At 43.6% G+C, this 22,482-nt stretch overlaps 1 protein-coding gene across 8 annotated transcripts in view; it reads right to left on the reverse strand.

The window, feature by feature from the left end:
• OSBPL2 (oxysterol binding protein like 2) overlaps window positions 1-22,482 on the reverse strand; it is a 391,960-nt gene that overhangs the window by 136,502 nt on the left and 232,976 nt on the right. For all 8 annotated transcript variants that reach the window (XM_085619766.1, XM_085619768.1, XM_085619763.1 and 5 more), the window contains one exon: window positions 16,086-16,268. In XM_085619766.1, the coding sequence (XP_085475892.1) occupies window positions 16,086-16,268 (183 nt within the window). The remainder of the gene's footprint in view (window positions 1-16,085; window positions 16,269-22,482) is intronic.

The raw sequence follows: 22,482 nt of genomic DNA on the forward strand, positions 1-22,482 counted from the left end.
GTGCACAATAAAGATGTGAGTGGTCTGACATATTTTGTCATAGATGCTGTACCAATCAATATTAGAGGGGGTGATCGGCAGAAAACCCTTCGAAGACTAGAATCTAGTTATATTATTAAGCTTAATACAAAAACTCCTATGGGGTTAAACGTGGAAGAAGATCTACACACGTACTTATGAACACTCTTCACGATCCTACATTCTCCTTTTTAGATCTGCAAAAGGTTTTAATTGGTTTAGGTTTTCACTTTTCACAAACATGAAATAATGTGAAGATATGTCAATATGAGGCAATACATATATTGTGGCACACACTCAGGAACTGCTAGGATGTTGACAGACCCTTTTGCGCACTGGCGCGTTGATATATTTCAGAGCAATAGTATGATAACCCACTGGGGTAGTATCATATGTAATAAATGTTGAATATTTGTGACGCACCAACTAATGTAGAAGGACCAAAAATGTTTATTTTGCGGCACTAGCCTAATGATTAGTCTCACCTGATATATTAAATGTCAATAATAATTATCGGTCTGGTCATAATATGAGCCACTTAAAACAGCATTTGAAAGTTTATGGTGACGCTGGTCAATTCAACATTGTGTTATTGTAGATGTTTGAAGATGTCATTCTAAACATATACGCCAATAATCAATCTCACCAAAGAAATGTATTTCAGCATCAATTGAGTATTGAAATGATTACGGTTTATGTTATTACGATGTGTATAAGCCACATAACTGAATTTCCTACATATTGAGAAAAAACGTTAACAAGTTTAATTTACGCGATATTCTAAAACTACGAGTATGTCTTCACTGTCTATAGTAGTAGTTTATCATGTGACACGGAACTGATTCACAAGTATATATGGTGGGAAAAAACGTTATTGGAGTTGTTGGTGAGCAAGCCTGCTGTGCAGGCGAAACGCGTCTGACTCTTTTCAACTGACATAAAATTATTTTCCAAACGACACGGCGTCGACATTCCATTTTTCTTGGAGTTCATATTACATTACTGGACCGGGCTTCGGAGGTCCATTAACGTCGACGCGCCTTGCGTTCAGGAGGTGGTGGGTTGCAGAAGCAAGTTTGAACCGAATATATATATATATATATATATATATATATATATATATATATATATATATATACACACACACACACACACATACACACGCGCGGTGAAAAACCTGGAAAAAAAAAAATATTAAGAAATACATAACTTAGCATTTAAAAAACCGTACAAATTCACTTAAAAAACCATAGGTTTCACACACGTTATAGTTAGGAATTAGCATTTAAAAAACCTTGCAAATTCACTTGAAAAACCATAGGTTTCACACATGTTATAGTTAGCTGGACATTTCCCTCGTAAAAAACCAATGAAATTCCCCCGTTATAGTTAGTGCAAGCAACTATAACTCACGCGACCGCAATCCTCTGCTGATGACGTCAGATATTACATCACTGATTACATATGTGTCTTTCTGAAAAATAAATATTTGTAATATATGTATAGCTAAAGATTAATGGAAGAAGACATGGGTAAATAGGTGTCTAAATACAGTGATGTAATATCTGACGTCATCAGCAGAGGATTCCGGTCGCGTGAGTTATAGTTGCCTGCACTAACTAGAACGGGGGAATTTCATTGATTTTTTACGAGGGAAATGTCCAGCTAATTATAACATGTGTGAAACCTATGGTTTTTTAAGTGAATTTGCAAGGTTTTTCAAATGCTAATTCCTGTCAGGGCTCATGTCAGGAGGGTCCAAGGAACACTGACGACCCGCGCGAGAGCACCGCCAAAGATGCAGAAACTACGATCCCCGAGAGCCTTTGCGGGCTGCAGACGGCGGTGACGTCATGACGCACGGTAGCGGAAGCAGACATAGAGCTTCCGGGACACCTTCACGGTGCCGATTACTCCATGCCGGGAGCTGAACCAAGAGCTGAACCACGAGCAAGCAGAAGGCGGGTAAGGGTGCTTGGGGCACCGCGCTTTCTAATCCGAGGACTTCTTCAGCTCAGGTATTGTGGCCAAACCTTCGTGGTTTTCTCCGTTGCTTCGTTGGCGGTTTCCCAGGAGGGTTTCCATGCGAAGTAACCATTGGTAGCCTTTGAGGTTCCGTTTTCCCCGTGATCACTGAACGCCTTTCTCCCGCGTTGGCGAACCGGTATTTCCTCGGTTCTTGCGGGGAGAAAAGGGCGTAGTACATTTATCCTAATTTGTTTACGTGGGGTTACTTTTCCCAGTACTCCCTGTGCGCCTTTCTCCCGCGTTGGCGAACCGGTATTTCCTCGGTTCTTGCGGGGAGAAAGGGCGTAGTACATTTGGCCTGCATTACGGGAAGTTATCCGTTCTAGCAGGAACTTTGTTATTGAGGCTAAAAATCACTGTCATTGAAACGCTGGGTATGCTCCTACATGTTCTCATGATGTAATGCTAATGTGTACGCAATCAACCAGTGTGTGATTCCGGAGACAGAGATTAGGCATTAGGCCAGAAGGTTTACTATTTTCTTTTCTTGTCATTTTAGCAGGGGTTTGAGAGTGAGCTGGAGGTCCGCTCATCCGCTCCCCTGTATTGCCAGAAGCCTCTAAGTGTATGGTACGTTACCACCCCCTCTGCCATGGTTTGTTTAGTGCGAGTGAGGCCCTTGGGTGACAACTCTCATACCACTTCATATCTTTCTTCCAGATTTCAGAGAAGGCTTCCCTACGTCTTGTAGGTGCAAAACAGCGCAGCGCATTCTTTTCCTTTACAGGTAGGGCCAGGGCGCTAGGAGTGGGAAGGGGCAGGGACTGAGCAAGAAGGAGTAGTAGGAAGGGGAGTACTGATCTTTCTCTTCTTTCTCGTTTCAGGTCTCCCTCCCTGCTGTCCCCATCCTTTCCTTCCCCCACTGGACCACCTCATTGAGTCTGTGAATATCTATTCAGACCTTGAGGGTGTCGAGAGGTGGACCCCTATAGAGCAACGCACGATCCTGAGGATTCCAGGTCACGACAATTCCTAACTATAACGTGTGTGAAACCTATGGTTTTTTAAGTGATATATATATATATATATATATATATATATATATACACACACACACACACACACACAGAGAACAATGTAGTCCTTGTTTATCAATTGAACTTTATCAATCAATTCGACAATTTTATGCATTGTTATTACCATTACTGATCGGTAATAATGCATAAAATTGTCGAATTCTGCCTTGAAATACTGCCACAAACATTTGTGTGTGCCTTAAGAATGTGACTGATAAAGTTAAATTGTTAAACCGGAACTACCAGTAACACAATGCCTCATAATGGGTAACAGTGGATACGGAGTATATAAAGTGAAATAAACAAGGGACTCTAAACTACCGTGACCAAGAACGTGAAGTTCGAAATGCGTAGGAGGAGAGCTTTTGTCCAAATAAAGAGCTGAAATCTACCGAGGTGTGTGCCGTGTATTCATCTTTTGTTGGAACATACACATATAATATGTTTGCTAATAAAAAGTGTATGATTCGAGGGATGACATGGAATTAACAGTTAACACGCATCCTCGCCGAGTTCCAAAAGCTTCAAAAGGCGGACGGGGGCCTCAGAGAAGTCGTAATCGAGAGATATTGATGCACATTTACCTCTACAATGGTAGAGAAATTTCTCTCAATTCAGGCAGGATGAAAGTGTACCGTAAAATATGTAATTCCGTATATAGCCGTCACAGCTGTTCCTTAGGAAAATGTATGAAAAGGTCTGTATAAAGTCTTGAGAACGGTAAGTGCCCTATCTTGATTGGCCGGAAGAGGATACACGCGCAGATGGCTTCTCTGCACGTCCATGAACAGGAACGTGTGGCAAGCGACGGTAGTTAGGAGGCTTATACCAGGGGATGTGGGATCACATTTCACTGCCAGCTCTGAACGCACGTGACCCTGCCACGAGAAGAGAAGGCCATTCGCGGCCGCCAGCCTTCACCTTCCGAGGGCGAGGCGCGTAATGCGCAGGGCCACGCGCGAGGCTCGTGCTGCGATGCTCCGGGGACCAGCGCCGTCTCCACATCCTCGGCCCTGAGGGGATGACGTAGCGGAAGAGTCTGCTTGTAAACACCGACGCTCTGGCCTTGGGCGACGAGATTTACTGTCGCCGGCGACAGGACTGTCCCTATTTACCGCTCGCCAGCCTTAGACGTCACTGATCAATAGATAACGTCCCGTCAACTGCCCGCGCAAACCACAGCATCTGCTCCTCGGCTGTTCAAGGCCTGTCTTAGCCTTCATCTCACTCGCGCTGCACCACAGATCCCCGTTCTGCCTTGCCGTAAAGGGATGTCAACCCCAGCCCGACTCATCGGCGGCTGAGAGGCACGACGCTTCTCAGGGACCCCAGATACTTCCCAGAATTAGCTGAGAAACCCCAGGGAGAAGCAGAATGTTTACACACATAGTACCCTTCCCATGAAGGATTCTTATTAGGACAGTCTGCCCCCATAAAGTACTGATCGGCCAACCTTGCAGTCAGTCACTGAACACCTATTTCCTTCTCATTCGGGCACATGTGACCCTGTTGCACTCACTGGAAGGAGTTGTAATAAAATTGTCTCATTCTGTCCCCATGTTTCGCATGGCCTGTTGCATCCACCACCAAAGCGTGGGCATTACAGAAGGCGGTGGTGGAGTAATTCAGGCCACCTCAAAGGATTACTGAAAAATAACTTTACATTAGAAAGGGCCGCCACCACAACTTTCAGAATATCTCTTCCGCTCTGTGGAGATTGCACCCAACACCTTAGTAACAGTAACTATTGAGTTTCAGGCTGGATCAATCGATGTGTATGAAATACTGAGCTAGGAACAATATAGTATAGTGACAGCAACATTTACTGAGATTTCTCTATAATTCAAAATGAACAAATCTGTTATCAGGCTAGTTCGGCTCAGTGGCAAACACAATGATTTGCCCCTCTAAATCGCGTGGCATTATCATCGATATGCCTATAGATCTTTTCCATTCAGCACTCTTCGCATAAGACAGCTGCACCATTCCCTCCTGCATGGTTTGCTCGCAGGTGAATGCTCACCTTCCAATAGCACATGTCTCAAGGCAGGCGAGTTCAGAGTAACAGCCAGAAGCACATAGGATTCATAGCCCCACCGTATTCAATTGTAACGTGGTCTACACTCCACACCAGGTTTCATCTCCTATAAGAAAAACATTCAGCTAGATGGTAACTCCGCATCTTCTTTGCTGACGGACATCAAATGTACAGTAGATGGCTGAGGGAAACCAGTTGAGGGGAGGCATGGGATCCATACACTTTCAGTTCTCAAGCTTGTTCCACGGTTGGTCTTGATCTGCCCAAAGAGCGGACTAGGTCAGGAGACTCAGATTCCATTTTCACTTCTGAGCAGCAGCGTCGTCAGCAAGACAAACATTCCATACTAATGCTAGAGTGATTTGTTCGGTTTGTGCATTACTCATTAGATCCCTCAATAAATACATTATTAAAGTAATACACAGCTGTCCAATTCTAAAACGGGAACTAGAGGGGATATGTGGTTTAATTCATAATGCACACAGGTCCACCCCTTTACACCCAAGTTGGGTCGGAGTACTTTACTTTGAAAAAGTGTCTGTCCGACATGCGCTTATCCACATATTTCTTTTGTACAAGTCAGAATACTAATTAACAGAGCCCATTATTTCAGGCACTACTTAGAAATTTGCTCAGAAATGTGACTGCCGTCCTTTAAAGAGAAGCAGAAATGGACACAACCATCAATTATATGTTGCTCAGAAACATGTAGGCCTGCATAGAAGGAATAATAATAAAAAAACAGGAGAGACCCCACTAACGAATAGACAGGGTACCACTGGTAAATCAAAAGGAAAATTTCTCTTGGACCTAGCTATTTTTAAAAATCGGTGTTATGCCGCCTCAGTCATGCTTGTTTGCATGTATGTTCTGAAGGTATTTATACTGCTTTTCTGTGCGCTCTGCCATGCCTAAAGAGCGTTAGGTGCGGCCTGACTGAACCCTTTATAGCTCTTTAAACCTATCTCAAAGTGGAATAGCTTTGCGATTTGAGTCTGGGTCATAGCGCCATTTACAGCGCTTGGTTGAAAGGGTGTTTGTTATTCCAATTTGGCCTACAGGGGACATGTTAGAGGCGCTGTGTAAATATTTGTCACTGTACATACGCAGTAACTGTTATGTGCTGGGGACGGTATGTCCTGTGATGTTAAAATGCTGACCTAATTTATCTGTTCAGTAAAAATACCCCGTGCTCGGTGAATAGTTTTGATTGGGGTAGCTGCAAGCGTACCTGATATTGACTAAAATTGGCTGTATGTACAACAAGGGGTCGATCACCTGAATGTCGGTCGTTGCAGTAGTTCCTTTCACCAACAAGCATTTGCAATTCAATAGGTCTTGCATTTACGCGAGTTTAAGCTATTGGCATTGTAAATAACATTGCCTTTTATGTATGTTTTAAAAACTAAAACTTAAATAAAAGGTATTGTCATTTACAACACCAAAAGCTCAAACTCGTGTAAATGCGAGACCTATTGCACTGCAAATGCTTGTTTTCTATACTACGTAAAAACGCAAAGAATTGCAGTAGATATGTGAGGTTTGTCTTGCTGTCCAGTGCTTATGTTAAAATTCAATCAAGTGTCATGCAAGAAAAACCAAGGGCCTTCTATGCAGGCCAATCAAAAGGAAAATTTCTCTTGGACCTAGTTATTTTTAATAAGATATTCACACATACTCAATCAACAATATTCCTATTATGTAAACAAGGCCTAGATAGATAAGGACAAGGATATAAACCCAAAACAACAACCACATGTGCACAAAGACATCAAACTGTACCACAGTCAAAATGTATTAAAAATATATAAAGGTATACAAAATACAATATTGGACAATGGATATATATTAAAAGAAGAATTTAAAAATCATCATGAGAGAAAAACAACCGATATGTGAAACACTTAAATTCATCAAATAAAGGATATTGTTGATTGAGTATGTGTGAAGATCTTATTAAAAATAACTAGGTCCAAAAGAAATTTTCCTTTTGATTGGCCTGCATAGAAGGCCCTTGGTTTTTCTTGCATGACACTTGATTGAATTTTAACATAAGCACTGCACAGCAAGACAAACCTCACATATCTACTGCAATTCTTTGCGTTGTTACGTAGTATAGAAAACAAGCATTTGCAGTGCAATAGGTCTCGCCTTTACACGAGTTTGAGCTTTTGGCGTTGTAAATGACAATACCTTTTATTTAAGTTTTAGTTTTTAAAACATACATAAAAGGCAATGTCATTTACAATGCCAATAGCTTAAACTCGCGTAAATGCAAGACATATTGAATTGCAAATGCTTGTTGGTGAAAGGAACTACTGCAACGACAGACATTCAGGTGATCGGCCCCTCGTTGTACATACAGCCAATTTTAGTCAATATCAGGTACGCTTGCAGCTACCCCAATCAAAACTATTCACCGAGCACGGGGTATTTTTACTGAACAGATAAATTATGTCAGCATTTTAACATCACAGGACATACCGTCCCCAGCACATAACAGTTACTGCGTATGTACAGTGACAAATATTTACACAGCACCTCTAACATGTCCCCTGTAGGCCAAATTGGAATAACAAACACCCTTTCAACCAAGCGCTGTAAATGGCACTATGACCCCGACTCAAATCGCAAAGCTATTCCACTTTGAGATGGGTTTAAAGCGCTATAAAGGGTTCAGTCAGGCCGCACCTAACGCTCTTTAGGCATGGCAGAGCGCACAGAAAAGCAGCATAAATACCTTCAGAACATACATGCAAACAAGCATGACTGAGGCGGCATAACACCGATTTTTTTTTAATGCCAAAATTGCTTTATTGTAGCGGTCTCCCGCGTAAAATTGTCTCTACTTTAATTTAAGTCGATTCGGGGGGGGGGGGGGGGGGGGGGGGGGGGGATTCCATTCCTCCAATTTGTCAGGTTTATTTATTTAGGTTGATTTATGATTTCTTTTTTTCGAAATCTCCCTCTTTCCCCTTCTCAAATGTCGGCATGTGCTCTTCCCTATATAATACAATGCGCGCCCGTGGATACATGGAAGGTGTCAAAGTGGCAAAACAAAAGTCAAAGGTTTGGACTACGAAGACGTCAATGTGGAAAATCTAAGGTGAACCAGGTTCAAATCTTCTGTGTCCGACTGCCTTGCACAGTCCCTAACGGCTACCGTTTGCTTCTTCAAACAAGGGACGCGTTTGACTTACTAGCCAATGCACCATAAAAAAGAAACTGGGAGTAAGCAATTTATGTAAATTACCCAAAGTTGTATATGTTTTTATTGGCTTTTATTCGGGATGAGGGTGGTTAACTTGAATGTTCCGTCGCACAGGCATGGGTCAGTGAAACGAAAAGCGTCTTTGGCCACTCTTCGCTTAAGTTGACAGTAAGGCACAAAGCTATGTAGGGCTTAAGCAGGATTCACGTCACGTGGCTGCCAAGTAGGTTTGACACCTTCAGGCCGTGTTTTAGTCAACCGTAGGTAATGTTGTGTTCAGGGACTTGTAGTTTCACTTTTGTCCTACACACGAGTGTGCTACAAATCCCACTAATGATAGCACTATTTGATGGAAAACCTGACTTACTGCACTTTTATTGCAAGGTTGCAACGAATGGACCCCCATGGCCTGGTTTGCCACTAAGTCTACATTCAAGGGTACGCAGTGGGCTCCTCGGAGCCCGGTGCAACTGCACCAACAATAGCTAAGCCCATACTTGATTGTAGGTCATGTGATATGGGACATGCATGGTGCATTCTGGAATGTTCACCATGACGACGGCTAATCAAGCTGCAGCTGTCTCTGGATGGACCGTTCCGCCACGTTTGAAATGACCTTGAGATTGTGCGTGCCTCTCGTGGAGCTTTTTATTTTCTGGTTGTGCGCCCCTTTGTCGAACAGTGCTGGACACATACAGCCCCCTACGGTGCACCGTGCAGCTGCCATGGTAGTGGTGCGCGCGCCCCCTGATAATCTGTCACCGAGCAGGCGTAACGGCCAGAGGTGCCCACTTTGGAACTGGGGACCCCGGTTCGAGTCTCGGCGTCGCCTCAACAACCTGTAATTCTGGGCAAATCCCTTAATCTCCCCCTACCTACCCAAAATTAATGTATCCTTGTAAAACTTAACTGGTGCTCATGTAAAGCGCTCCAATATCTCTGGGTCAAGTTGGCGCTACATTAAAATTGCAAAAAACAAAACAAACAAAAACACAGAAAAACGTTCCTATGGTATTTGTTATACAGGATTTGTACTCCTCTAAATTCATCCGTCTGTATGGTGTTTGAATGATCTGTATCTATCTGATGATTCCCTCCGGTCCCTCCCTCTTAGCCAATCATTAACCACCAAACCAATTAGTGCCTTAGTCCGAGTGCACACCCTCTCCCCCAAGGGCCTGCAACTTGGGGAATGCTAGCGAATTCCATTGAAAGTCACCCCACCCCCAGCACTCACAAAACAATGGTGCAAACTGTACAGATTAAGACCCGTTAATTCCTTTACCTGATGGCCCGTTTCTCCGCCGCTCAAACTGAGACTGACAGTTGGTGTCTCTGCTAAACACCAACGCACTGGGGTTTGTGTTTTTAGGTCTTGCAGACCTAGCGCTGGAGCGCGCATGCGTTCCTCGCTCTGCGAGGCTCAATGTCATCGATAAGATTTCGGAAGGGGACTTGAAGCCCCACCCCTTCTTCCCATTGGCTTGCGTCACAGCTGGCTTTCTATTGTGAAGGAGGTTTTTTTAGTCCCTCCTTGTTACCGCCCTGTCCACTTTTGGACCCGCCCACCCGGACTGGATCTTTTACTTGCGGAGGTAGACAGTGTCTTTTAATTAGTGGGTAAGCACTTTTTTGTTCCATTCCGCAGCTGCAAACGGGAGGCAGTATGTTTGTGTACACTAGTATAGCAGCTTGTTCATTATTTGCAGACCCACCGCGAGCAGATGTATTGTTGATTCTGCCGTAGTCTTAATTTAGCATTATTTCATTATAGGCATGACAACAACATGTTCTAGCAGTTGCAATCTAGTTGAGGGTTTCCACCACATTTTGTTACCTGACCGTTCTATCATGGCGGCTCCTTGCACAGTCTGCGTTTAGTCCGTTTTGTAGGTCTCTGAGACTCTGATGTTTGAAACAGACTTGCTGGTCTTCCGGCTGTTACGGAGTACTGAGTGCACACCAGCTAGCACGGGACACTCGTCAGTTTCTACACTTGTGAACTTCAGAACAGTGAGCATTTGGGTCCACAAGATACACACGCCTGACTTTGGGTTATTCACTGGTGTCTTAACGCCAAAACTCGTATTTCCTTTTAGTTACTATTGTTTCCTGATCCTTTGCGAACATCGGACACTGGGGCTATTCCCCCTTTCTGGTTGAAACACTACTTCCGAAGGTTGTTTTACTGCCGCAGGATTACGCTTCCGTTAAGGCCGCATATTGATGTTGCCAGGTAATTGTTGGTTACTCTTGGGGTCTACAGTTGTTTCTCGCATAGGGCATTTAGATTCACGCTGTACACATCTGGTTTTCATAATATGGGTTAATTCCTACGCCACCTCACGATGCTGGAAGTTTCCGTGTATACGCGGTATTAAGACCGGATTGGCGCGTCTCTGCGCACATGTTCAGAAAGGAAGGGGACTTCACTAGTTCTGCATCTTGGGACTAGTGTTTGTCCATTCATGCCTGTTTGAACAACTATATTTTATTTCTCCTTTTGTTCAGATAGTAATACTGAGTTCACATCTTTAACATTGCATCTGCTAATGCTTATTTGCTATATAAGGTAAATAACTAGCAATGATTCTGTTGTATCGAAAATGCTTCAATTTTGAAAACATGAGACTGTAAAATAAACATTACTTAGGTCTGTCAATTGGGTAGTGGTCTTCAGAGTTTGTCACTTCTGTTCTTTCCTTCAGCACACTTTCCTCTACTGCTCCACACAGCTTTCTGAAATCCCCCATCTGCATATCACACCACCTGCTTCCCCGCTTCAGCCTCTTCTCCCTCCCACTGACTCTCAGCCTCACTTTCCTCCTACAGACCGTGTCTCTTCTATCGGGTAGACTTTTTTCCCCTACTGCCCGACTCTCCGCCCGCTGACTCACAGCCTCTCCTACCGAGAGTCTCACTACCATCACTGAGAGCATCTACTTAGTGCTGCTGAGCCGTTCTGGGGCAGTGAGACAGAAACACACTTTTGTTGGAAGAACCAATAAAGAACTCTGCGAAAAAGAACTATTATTTCAAACACTGCACAGCTCTACAAGTACATCTGAAACCAAACCTTCACTACACACCACATACACTCCATAACACATGGTTAAAAGACTCATTTACAACGCCAATAGCTCTAACCTAAGCAAATGCGAGACCTATTGCATTTCCAATGCTTGTTTTCTCGAGAAAGCGCTGAGCTGTGCAGACTATGGTGTCCAGGACTGCCAAGGAGGTGTCTGGTACATCTGTTTTTTTTTTTTTTTTTAATGACCAATAATGTGTTTCAGCCGGATTGAAAGCACTTTTTATTAAATATCAGAACGAATGTGAAACATGTAAATGACTGGACGATGCAGAAATTAACTGCTATTTTTTGTCGCAACAATAATAGTAATTTTTCACCCCCACGCCAATGCTCTTTGCCGCACACACTAAAGATTGCACACTTGCAAATCTATAGAAGAGACACTGTTCCCTTTTTGTGAGAGGAAACACACTGTGGGCAAACATGTGACATTGAATGTGGACAAATGCAAGTCTGTGATGAAATATTCAGTTGGAGAGCCAGTTGTCCGGTGAGATGCCGGTGCCGCACACCCGATGGGTCACTGCTTCTTACTGCTTTAAACATACAATTTTGCGCGCATACTGCTGCAGCCGATTACAGCTTTAAACAACATACAATTTTGCGCATACCGCTGCAGCCGCCATTGTCACGATCAGTGTCTCTATAAAATATACAAAATAGAGCTCACCCACCAAATAAAGCCCACCATGTTATGCCGCAAGTACACGATCCAGTCCGGATGGGCGAGCCCAAAAGGAGACAGGGCGGGAACAAAGAAGCTTCGTTTTCAATGGGAAGCCAGCGTTTAGCATAAACAATGACACCAGTCAATAGGAATGATGGGCTGGGCTTCAAGTCCCCTTCTGAAATATACCCGATTACAATAAGCCTCACAGAGCGAGGAGCGCATGCGGGCCCCAGCGCTAGGTCTGCGAGACCTAAAAATAACATGGACTGAGAACACAAAGTTAATTCCAGCTAAGACCAGAGAAGGTTAATGAAACATGACAAGGATCAAAAGCGAACCCACCCACTTGCATACTGACATCACATTGTTTAGGTCTTCTTCGAGCTCTCAAAGTGTTTCCCCTGGGAGACCAGCATCGGCTGGTTAGAGGACCTGGCCCTGGGTCTTTCGGAGTCTGTGCAGCTTCCCCAGGGGTAAGAGCCAATGACATGTGACCCTCCGATAACACCAGAACAATCCAGAATAGGCCACCAAGGAGGAGGGTACCAGAAGTATGACTGGGATTTGTCTGAGTAGCCTGCCTTGTCAATTACTGTCTGCCACCAGCAGCTTTCCGAGGGAGAGGAGGGCATGAAAAACCCTGCTATTCCGGCATTTTTCAACGTGAGAGTAATCTGTGTTCTTTTGACGATCTGGAAACTACATGCTGTCAAATATAATCAGGGAAAGTGCTGGAGGACAGGAACTCGTGGAAACTGGATGAATGGAATTTTATTCTATCTAGTTCAGCAGCCCAGCGCATGCAGTTCTACATCCTGCCCGGCAATGCTGCCTGCATCCTCCTTTAGTTCATTCAGAAAATGTAAGAACATTCAAATCGCCTTCTGCTTGGTCCGTCAAATCACAAAGGGAATCCTTAAAGTCTCACCTTGGTGAACAGTTCATATGCCTTTGAAAGTATTACCATACACCAAAGTCTGGTTTAGCCAGAACATAATTTTGAAGGAAAGGAGAACTGGGGCTGATGCAGAAGTTCACTTTCTTTGAGACCATTATGTTGCAGGTACTCTTTATTTATGTTTTCCTGTCCACCACAAAAACTCAGATTGTAGTCTTTCACTTCTGTCATGTGTTTGCCGGCTTGGACTTCTGTCCGTCTCTTGACCCTCAACACCCTAACATTTCTCTTCAGACTGGGGGCCAGGCTGCTGTACCACCACCACCAACCATAAGGATTTCCCTTATATCGTCTTCCTCCGGAGGGGCTTCATGCCCTACAAGCTTGTTTGGCCCCTAGGACACCATACGCTTGCACTAACACAGCTAGACTGCTTGGACGGAGTGCACTGCAGGGAAAGACCGGGTTCATGAGGTCACACTGCACCCTTTGTTTACCTGGATGGGGCAGGTAACACACACTATCATTTGAAATAACTATTATGGCTTTCTTAGGTCAAATACCATTACTGCCATGTCTGTGCACTTGTCAAGGACTCTGAATGGGTGGATTGCTTCTCTCTTTCAAATTATGTTGCTCATCCTGAGCAGGATAAGAAGGTGGTGCCCAAGGCCACTGGTAGCCGAGCAGAACTGCCCGTATTAGGGCTGTCACAAATGTATGTTTTTTCATGAACACCTCAATCGCCCCAACAGCTTATCTTTTTTGAATGACAAACATCTAAGTGAAAATAACACATAAGAACATGCTTGACAGATTGTAATGTCCTTTTTGTAATAAAGAACAGGACATTTGTCTGAGACTCCAAACAGGATAGGATTTCCTTCGGTGAAGTCCTGAGCCCACTAGTATTTATGACACCAGCAAAGGTGGAATCGGGCCAAGAAAGACTCATCTGTAGGCAGGAGCCTCTTGCTTCCACCTTACTTCCAAGGGCAAAGCAACATTAAGTGTTGTGTGGATTCTAAAAATCAACCATAAGAACATTTCGTTTAGAGGATTATAGGATGTCTTACTCATAGCACCTACACCCCCCATGTGTCTGCTGTGAGTATCCACGGTTCAATCATGACTACACACTCATACAACACAATTCAACAACGACACGATCAGAGTCTCCCACTCTATCGTTCTAGAATCCTATGGCCTAGAATTAGGAGTTGCGCTATATCCCCTAAACACTCTGTTAACTCCAGGGTGGATACTGTTGTGGGCCATTACAAGTAACCCATGTGTCCTGAACTGATAATTCCAGGCCCAGAGACTCTAGGTAAGCTTTCTCCGATGCAGGTGTGCACCTGGTAAAAACCAATGCAAGCAGGGCAACAATGCCCACCCAACCCCTGCAGCCCCGCAGGAAGGGGGTAGTATACAGTGTTCCACTGACCCCACCCTGGGCTGCACTGATCCCCCGACTTCAAAATGTAAGTAGAATACCCCCAGAATCTGGGTACTCTGGAAAAAAAAAGCTCTGGGAAACAAACTGATGTGTTCAGGTTCAAATGGTTATTCACCATTCTGGGAACAAAACTCAATTGGCAGATCTTGGCACCAGAATATCAGCCGGAGTCCGAGACTCTGGCACTCCAGAATCTTCGCACCAAAATCAGGCAAACTCGCAATTGAGAACCTAGGATTGTTAATCACCCCAAGAATAAATCTTACCCAGATATTTTATAAAGAGCATACTGATCAGAGTACACGTGTCTGCGGTTTCTTTAACAGTACAGACAGACCACTGCTATTTTTAGTGAAAGAGGATAAATGTTTAGCCAGAATAAAGGGAATGGAAAAGTGCAGTGATTTACATCACAATAACTCATTAAATATTTTTTCAGCATAGTAACTGACGTGGTTATAATAATCCAACACTGAGAAGGGAGGACAATTACAGTCAGGACGAATTTTGCCAGTAAATTAAGAACTACTTAGGCTCCTCAAACAACAATTACACATTTTTCTGATCCACTGCTCTCAAGAGTATTAGTCATATGATAAGATGGTGTTTCTGCGGCCAGCCCCAAGAAACCCTTATTCTAGGCCTTGTGCAAAAGGAATACTTTTCTATTTTAATTCTCTCACCACCCAACGAACTAGTAAAACATATAGGAGCAAAACATATAGGAGCAAAACGCTACGCCGACAACAGTCTTCTCCAGTGGAACTCCTCTCCTCTTGCACACGGTCTTGAAGCACATTTTCTGAGATTTAGTAAAGGCATTAAAACCTATTGGTCCCAATAGGCCTTTGGACTACATCCCTGCCAACTCTTTCTGAAGCAAGTGAACGAACATACATCACTGCGGTCTTCCAGGAAGCAGTGTGTTACCCCCTGAACTCTTATACGCTTCCTTTTCCCCATCCTGTGCAAATCGTTTTAAGGTGTCCTCTAGCCGACATCAGCTCTTTAGTCGAACACAAAATAAAATGACCAATAAAATAATGTTGGCTAACTTGTACCGTCCACAAAGGTTAGATGCCAAAGCCAGGCACTGATCAGGTATATCCAGTGCACTTACAGGGAGTGCAGGGCCAGCCAATGACCAACAGCATCAGCCATATTAGCCCAAAGCCAATGAATGCAATCCAGCTCAAGCCAGTGAAATGAGAATCAACACAAATCCTAAAAGCACAGCACCAGCTAGCAGGAAGAAGGCAATGTACCACAGAATTAGAGACGGAAGCGTGCTGCCAGTGTAATGCAGCACTTGACAATGCCAATACATGCCAAATGTAGTGCAAGGCAGTGCAGTGGAGGGCCACAGAGTGCCCGATAGAACAGAAGCAGTCAAGGGAAGTGCATACAATCTACAACACATGCCGCAAACTAAAACCAATCTCCGCAAGGCAATGCATGTCGCTGCCAGTGCAGTAGAGAGCGTGCAAGTGTACCGAAACGAGGCAGAGCAGCGTTACCAGGGAAGTACTGTTCTAAGCATTAACAATTTAAATCCAAACATTCAGGCAGCACAATATTCATTCAGCTTCCATCATTCATCTCCCAATAAGGATTCTTAGCCAAAAGAGACTACTCACTCACACAGATACTCACTTGAGAAATTCAAGTGTTATGGTCCCTCGAGGTTCTGCCTCCACGCTCTTTCCCCAGAACTTGAGCTTTGGGTAGATGGAGCCATGAAACACAAAGTCCTTATTGAGACCCTCGGAGTAGAAAGCGCTGACGGGTGGATGGTGGCTCACCTGCTCGGAAATAAATCGGAAGCCCAAATCTTCTCTAGAAAGAGTAGGAAGGAAACATTATCACTAGAGAGATACTGCAAGGGAGTTCAAAATCACATAAAAGGGCAGCAACGTTCAGCATCTAACAGTGTACCTCGGCTAAGTCTGCTTTACATGCGCGTAAAAGAACTGCTGTATGCTGCATAATTCATGTGATGTACTTTAAAATTCCAAAGACTCCTTTTTGGTCCAGAATAGGGCTTAAAAAACCTTGGAGACTGATGTGCCTAAAGAAAACAGAGACTTTGTATCTACTTCTCCAGCTGTCCATTCACTCTCCACCACTCTCACCCCCAAGTATGAAAGATCTTCCATTTAACTCTAAACCAGGGGGACTCAGTTCAATTTCTTGAGTATTATATTTATTCTCTGTTCGCCTCACTGAGGTGACCATTCAGAAGTCTGCTTGCAACTGTGTAATATCAACTTTCAAAGGTTTACGCCACTTTCCTTCTATTCAAGTCTGGTTTTCCTTTCCATCATTTAACTAGAGGCCCTTAAACCCTCATAGTGGTGGTACGCAAAGTAAGAGGGGGGTCAGGTAGAAATGCAAGACAGCTGTGCTTTGATCTCAGTCCGAACAGGCAAGAGCAAAGAGTGAGGAGTAGGTGCCTATTTGACTTCTTGTTTCTCCCCACAGCGGTGTGGCATGACAGACGACATTCAATACTATCCCCAACATGTGTCTCCTATAGCAGGAAAAAATGAATGAGAAGCACTTTGAACCAAGTCATTTTTTGCTCAACAATGAAAATCAATGAGAATGCTCTTTTAATGCTCAGGTCATCAATTTACAAAGTTTTTTTATTTAGAATATATGTAAACCACATGATTGTCAGTAAGAACGTCTGGACACTTGGACGTTATTTGAGTACCACAAAAAAACAATTACTGAGACAAGAACCAGGTTTTGAGGAGCTGACAGAAGAGAGGAATTCCACGCTTTAGCAGTAATTATAGAATCCTTTTTGACGGGCGGGGCAGTGGTGAGCTGGTCAGCGCATGTTTGAATTCTTCTTCATCAATTTTATCTGATTTTAAACTTAATAAAGTGCACTATAAACTGGGCCACTGGAATTATGCGTTGATGGAGGACCAAATTATTTGGCAAAGCTTGCTAAATTATGCAGAATGAAAATGCTAATTATGCGGCACAATGCAGCACATTTTGTCATCGCATCAGTTCTTTATTTTGTCATTTTTACACGTTTTCACTGTCTGGGCAAAGGTTTCACCTTGTTAGCACTAATTTAACACCCAAATACAGCAATATGCAACTGAAAAGTGTGCAGCCAACCTTTGCGAAGTGTCTTCTGCTGCACAGCAACAAGCACTGCCACACGTTTAGTAACTTTTGATCTGTTTGAGCTAGAAACAATTTTATGATTGGTAAAATCTGCGAATTATGCAGCAGGTGGTTAATGTGACAAATGTGGAAAATCCATAATTATGCGAAAAATGCAGCAGCATTGCATAATTCCGGGGGTCCTGAAGGCGCAGGGTCTCTTGGCACTAGAACAGAAGAGTTTAGAGGGGCAAAAATAGGATTAAGCCAGATAATGTCCGAACGGCCAAGTGTGAAGACCTCTCAGGAAGCACCAGTGACCTAATGCTTTTAAGTTGGCTGGTAGCAGATTCCACATATAGGACCAGAATAGAAGACCTGACCACCCCGGTGGATTCGGTCAAATCTTTGGGATGCAAAGTAAACCCTGAATAGCTGAACAAAAGAAATGTTGAAGGACAATATTTCACTATTAAAAAGACGGTGAAATGCCAATGGTAGATTTGTGTACAAAACACAGGACTTAAAGATGCAAGTACACATGGGAAGATAATTAAGTATGTTTAGAGGTAGAGTAGAGAGCGAACCTTGGGTGCGGGGATGGGGGTCTTTAATAAACAAACTGCCTATTTAATTATGGACAACTTGCAGACGATGCATTAGTGATGTTTTAATACCTTGGTGCAGGATATTGCATTATTAAAGGGTAAAAAGTAAGGCCCGCCGATACGGCCATTTTCCTGCTCTCCGTGGTAAGATATGTAAGAATCTTACATAGTTTTCTCATACAGAAAGAGATTACACTTGCAAATCCATTTCAAGCCAAGCACCTGCCTAAAAAGGAAGGTTCTGGAGGTTTTGATGGACCCCGACTCCCATTATTTAAGTTTTGTCAGTCTTCAGTTAGGCACAATGGTGTCTCATCCAGTTAAGCACTGCCCGAAGACTATTACGGAGGACAAGGCTTCAAAAGGATTGGACTTTTAACCTCAGAGCATTTGTGTGCAATGAGTGCGGGATCAGAGCTTGAGGCGAAAGGAGCAAATGAACGCCACTAGCAGTCTCATATACATTAAATCGAGAGACAGGGCCAAAACCTGTCTCAGAAAAAGTCTTGAGGGTTCAAGAATGAAGGGGCTCCAGAGTCCGCTGCCGAGATCTGCCGGACAGAAGTGATGTAAACATTGAAGTACTGTGCCCCAGATACCGATCTCTTGAAGATGGCCGAAGGGAACTTTAAGATCCACCATATCAAATGCCTCTGATAAATCCAATAAAGTCAGTGCCCTGATACAACTTGAGTCCGCATCCATACACAGAGTCCACCACTGCCAGTGCAGCTAGTTTGGCAAAGCCGTTAGAATGAACGCCTGTAAGTGTCATCTAAGATGGCGATTGATTCTGGAAACCCTAAAGCTGTTTGGCAATGGAGGTTTCCAGAATCGTATCTGCAAGAGGTTAGATAGTAGCAAGTGGATAAATGGCAGGGTTGTGAAGCTCTAGTTTAGGTTTTTTCAGCAGTGGTACCATTAGGCTCAACTGCAAAGCTTCTGGAACATTTCCTTCAAACAAGGAAGAATTAAGAATATTCCAATGAGGCGGCCAGAGTTAGGCTTTAAAGCTGAGAAGCAACAAGGCCTGTAGAGGATCTGAGGGCGAGCCCGACCTGCGTTGAGAGAGTAAGCACAGGAGCGAGGTTGAGTCTGATCTCTGAAATGAAGAGCAGGGGACTATTTTTGAAATGGAAAAGGCAGCCGATTCATCATATATCATCACTGGAGGTTTTCTTCAAAACTCTACAAATGTTCTTTGGTTTTTTTTCAGCAGAGACAATTTAATCAAAAAACTAAAACAAAAAAATTGACACATTTGGATTCACCGATTGTGTGTTTTTAGTTCGCTCGGCTGCTCTGTAGTTTACTTTTGCTGATTCATTGTAAGAATGGCATCAAGTTCATTCAACGTTTTTGGTCAAGTAAATAGGGGCATCTTGCGCTCAACTGTACGTTACTCCAGTCTCGCCTGGTTATTAAAAGGTTGTTCTGGTTATCACTATAGTTTAGTTAAAATAATGAATTTAAGCAGGTGGTAATTTGACCACACAAACGGATTAATAAATGCTGCTGAAATAAGATATTGTTATATAACACTTGGGTAACGAACATATCTGCCTTTGTCTGTACAAATAAAGTAAACAAACAAACTTATATGGTGTCCTTAAGGTCAGCTCTAAATGGATAAGAGGGGTGTCCAAAGTGCAAATTAAAATCCTTAAGGATCATATGGGGAGAAGGAGAACAACTGAAATCCATAATCCACACAGTAAAATTCTCAAGAAATGCCTGAAAGTAATTAGTGGAGCGATTTACTAGCAGGATTGTAAATGCTTTGTGTTGAAGGTGAATATGCCACCTAAAGTTCTTCATAGAGTCAGAAAGAGGGGTGAGGCAAGCACTGATAAAGATATGATTGTCAGCTCTGGAGCCAAGATGCCTTCGGGTGACTACACTCTATAATTCAAGTGTCCAATTGGTCGCACACTGCTCTACCTAACAGCGTGTTGCCCCAAAGAATTGTGGTCCCTGAAGTCAGCGTCGGCGGGTACGCCTACGCCCGAGTCTTGAGTGCGGTAAATGCAGTACATTAGGGCTCTACTGTGCTTTCTGCAAATGTCTGAGGCTGAGGAAAGCAACTTAGGAAGTCAATACTGTTGTTAAAATGGAGCAGGTAGACCATCTTAGGCAGAAATTGAGGATTTGTTCTTAGAACGGCCTAATCTTTGTGCATTTAAATAAAAGGCTCCTCCAAAGGACAGTCTTGTAAATCACCTACACTACGCAAGGACATAATTGCAATGATGAAGGCTACTTTACATGGGTGAAAATCAAGTGGGCAATAATGTAATGTTTCAAAAAGGGTGTCCCATTATCCAGTTGTGGATCATATTAAGACCCCCATGAAGGACTGGTGTTGGCCCCTTGTAGCGGGACTACAAGCTTCTTTCAGAATGACCATGCATGATTCTGGAAGTTGAGGGTACCCAAACTCTAAGACCTCAGGTGCCAAGTAGCAAGATTCAGTGGCTTTAGGATAGGGTATCATTGCTAAGGCTATGTTGTATTGGCAGGTCTGCATGTAGTGGTAACTTATTTTGGGGATGAACGGACACGTCTGGCATTATGCAGTACCATTTTTGTCTTGCCCAAGTGTGAGGAATTAGAATGAGCCTCATAGGTGCCATGGTCATGTTCCCCAATATAAGGAATCAGTGGTAGTGGAGGAAATGAGTAGCCAAATATCCGAGAGCAGTTTATCCTGATCGCTCTGCCCAGCGACCGAGGGTGTGGGTAACAGTAGTCAAAGTCGGGGCACTCGGCATTTTTTCCAGTGAAAAGTCATCAACTGTGGGTCATTCCCCACTGCTGAATGTACTGATTCAGTATTTCTATCAACTCCAGGAGATTTGTGTAAAGTTGTTCTTGGGGAAACTGAGTACTTTAAAGGGCCAAGTGGTCTTAATGTGCTCCCTATTCCTCAAGGGAGGCATCTGTGGTAATGGTCATCTGTGGTTGAGGGTGAAGAAAAAAACGGCCCAGTAACAAGGTATTATTGGTCCACCATTTTAGTATGTGCTGTAGTACGTGCTGTTGGGCTCTACCAAATAGTAGATTTTCCCACCAACCAAATGTTTGTTACCATTATCCAGCCAGACACTCTTGTAGTGGGTGCAAGTGTAGACAAGCATTTGAAAGGGTTGCAATACAAGATGCCATAATTCTCAGCAGTTTCATGATCATTCTCACTGTCACAGGACACTACGTCTGGTAAAGGGGAACCTGCCTTTGAAATACCATCACTCTCTCATTATTGGAGTAGGCTTTGCCTGTCACTGTGATCACGATTGCTTCCAGCATTACTGCATTTGTTGCCGAGAGAGATATGACTTTTTTGGCATTTACGGTGAAGCTCATGTTGTGAAGAAGCAACTCTGCTTGTTGAGTTTGTGCTAGGCACTGCTGTCGGCTGCTTCTCGGTATCAGCCAGTCCTCCAGAACATAAACAGTGCGCATGATGAAGTGCGCGTCAACAGCAGCTAAATATTTGTAAATACCCATGGGGTAGCTGTCACCCCAAAAAATAGTACTCTGAATAGAGAATGCAGTCCACTTACTGCGAACCTAAGGTCCTGGTGGTGCGCTAAGTGAATGGCTATGTGGAGTAACAGCGGAACTTCCGGTATTGAAGATAAAACTGGCGAGGAGAGCCGAGCAAGTCCATGGAGTAGGTCATAGCATGATTATAACAACCACCAAATGGCATATAAGGGATACCTGCACATCCCGTTAGAAACTCATGCCAAACATCCAGGCATTATAGTCAATGCCTAAGCTAGTTTCCATAGCATACCCCACATAGTCAATGGTATCTACCTGCCTGTAAAATGTATTTGGTCATGGTCTGTCTGTGGTGGACCACTTGAGCATTGCTATTTCAGAACTCTTCTGGGAGGACAGGCATAACTTGTGCCTCATAACCCAGAGTGCATTAGTGTATGTTCCCAACAAAAAGCAAACATTCAAACACTGCAGTGCCAAACTGGCAGAAAAAAACACCCTAATACCAAATGCACCACTGTGATTCAATTCACTGTTGAAGGGGCCAGGGGCAGTGGGGAAGGCATTCACCTAGAGCAGACATATGGCCCTAGCAATAGAGAAACTCACCAGTGACACTGAACTTGGTTTTGACAATGCCCCTTTCAGGGTTTCTATCAGTGCTTTACTGGAAAGGTAACATAGCCACTTCAGTGGAAGTCCTAGGTTGCAAAATGTCTTCGAGTAAATTAGCTTTACATTCCAACTGTAGTGCTAAAACCTCTGCTACTCTACAGATCACTTCTGTGAAGGAGGCACTTTTCTCAGGG

The sequence above is a fragment of the Triturus cristatus genome, chromosome 7 (genome assembly GCF_964204655.1).
Source record: "Triturus cristatus chromosome 7, aTriCri1.1, whole genome shotgun sequence".
Taxonomy (NCBI): domain Eukaryota; kingdom Metazoa; phylum Chordata; class Amphibia; order Caudata; family Salamandridae; genus Triturus; species Triturus cristatus.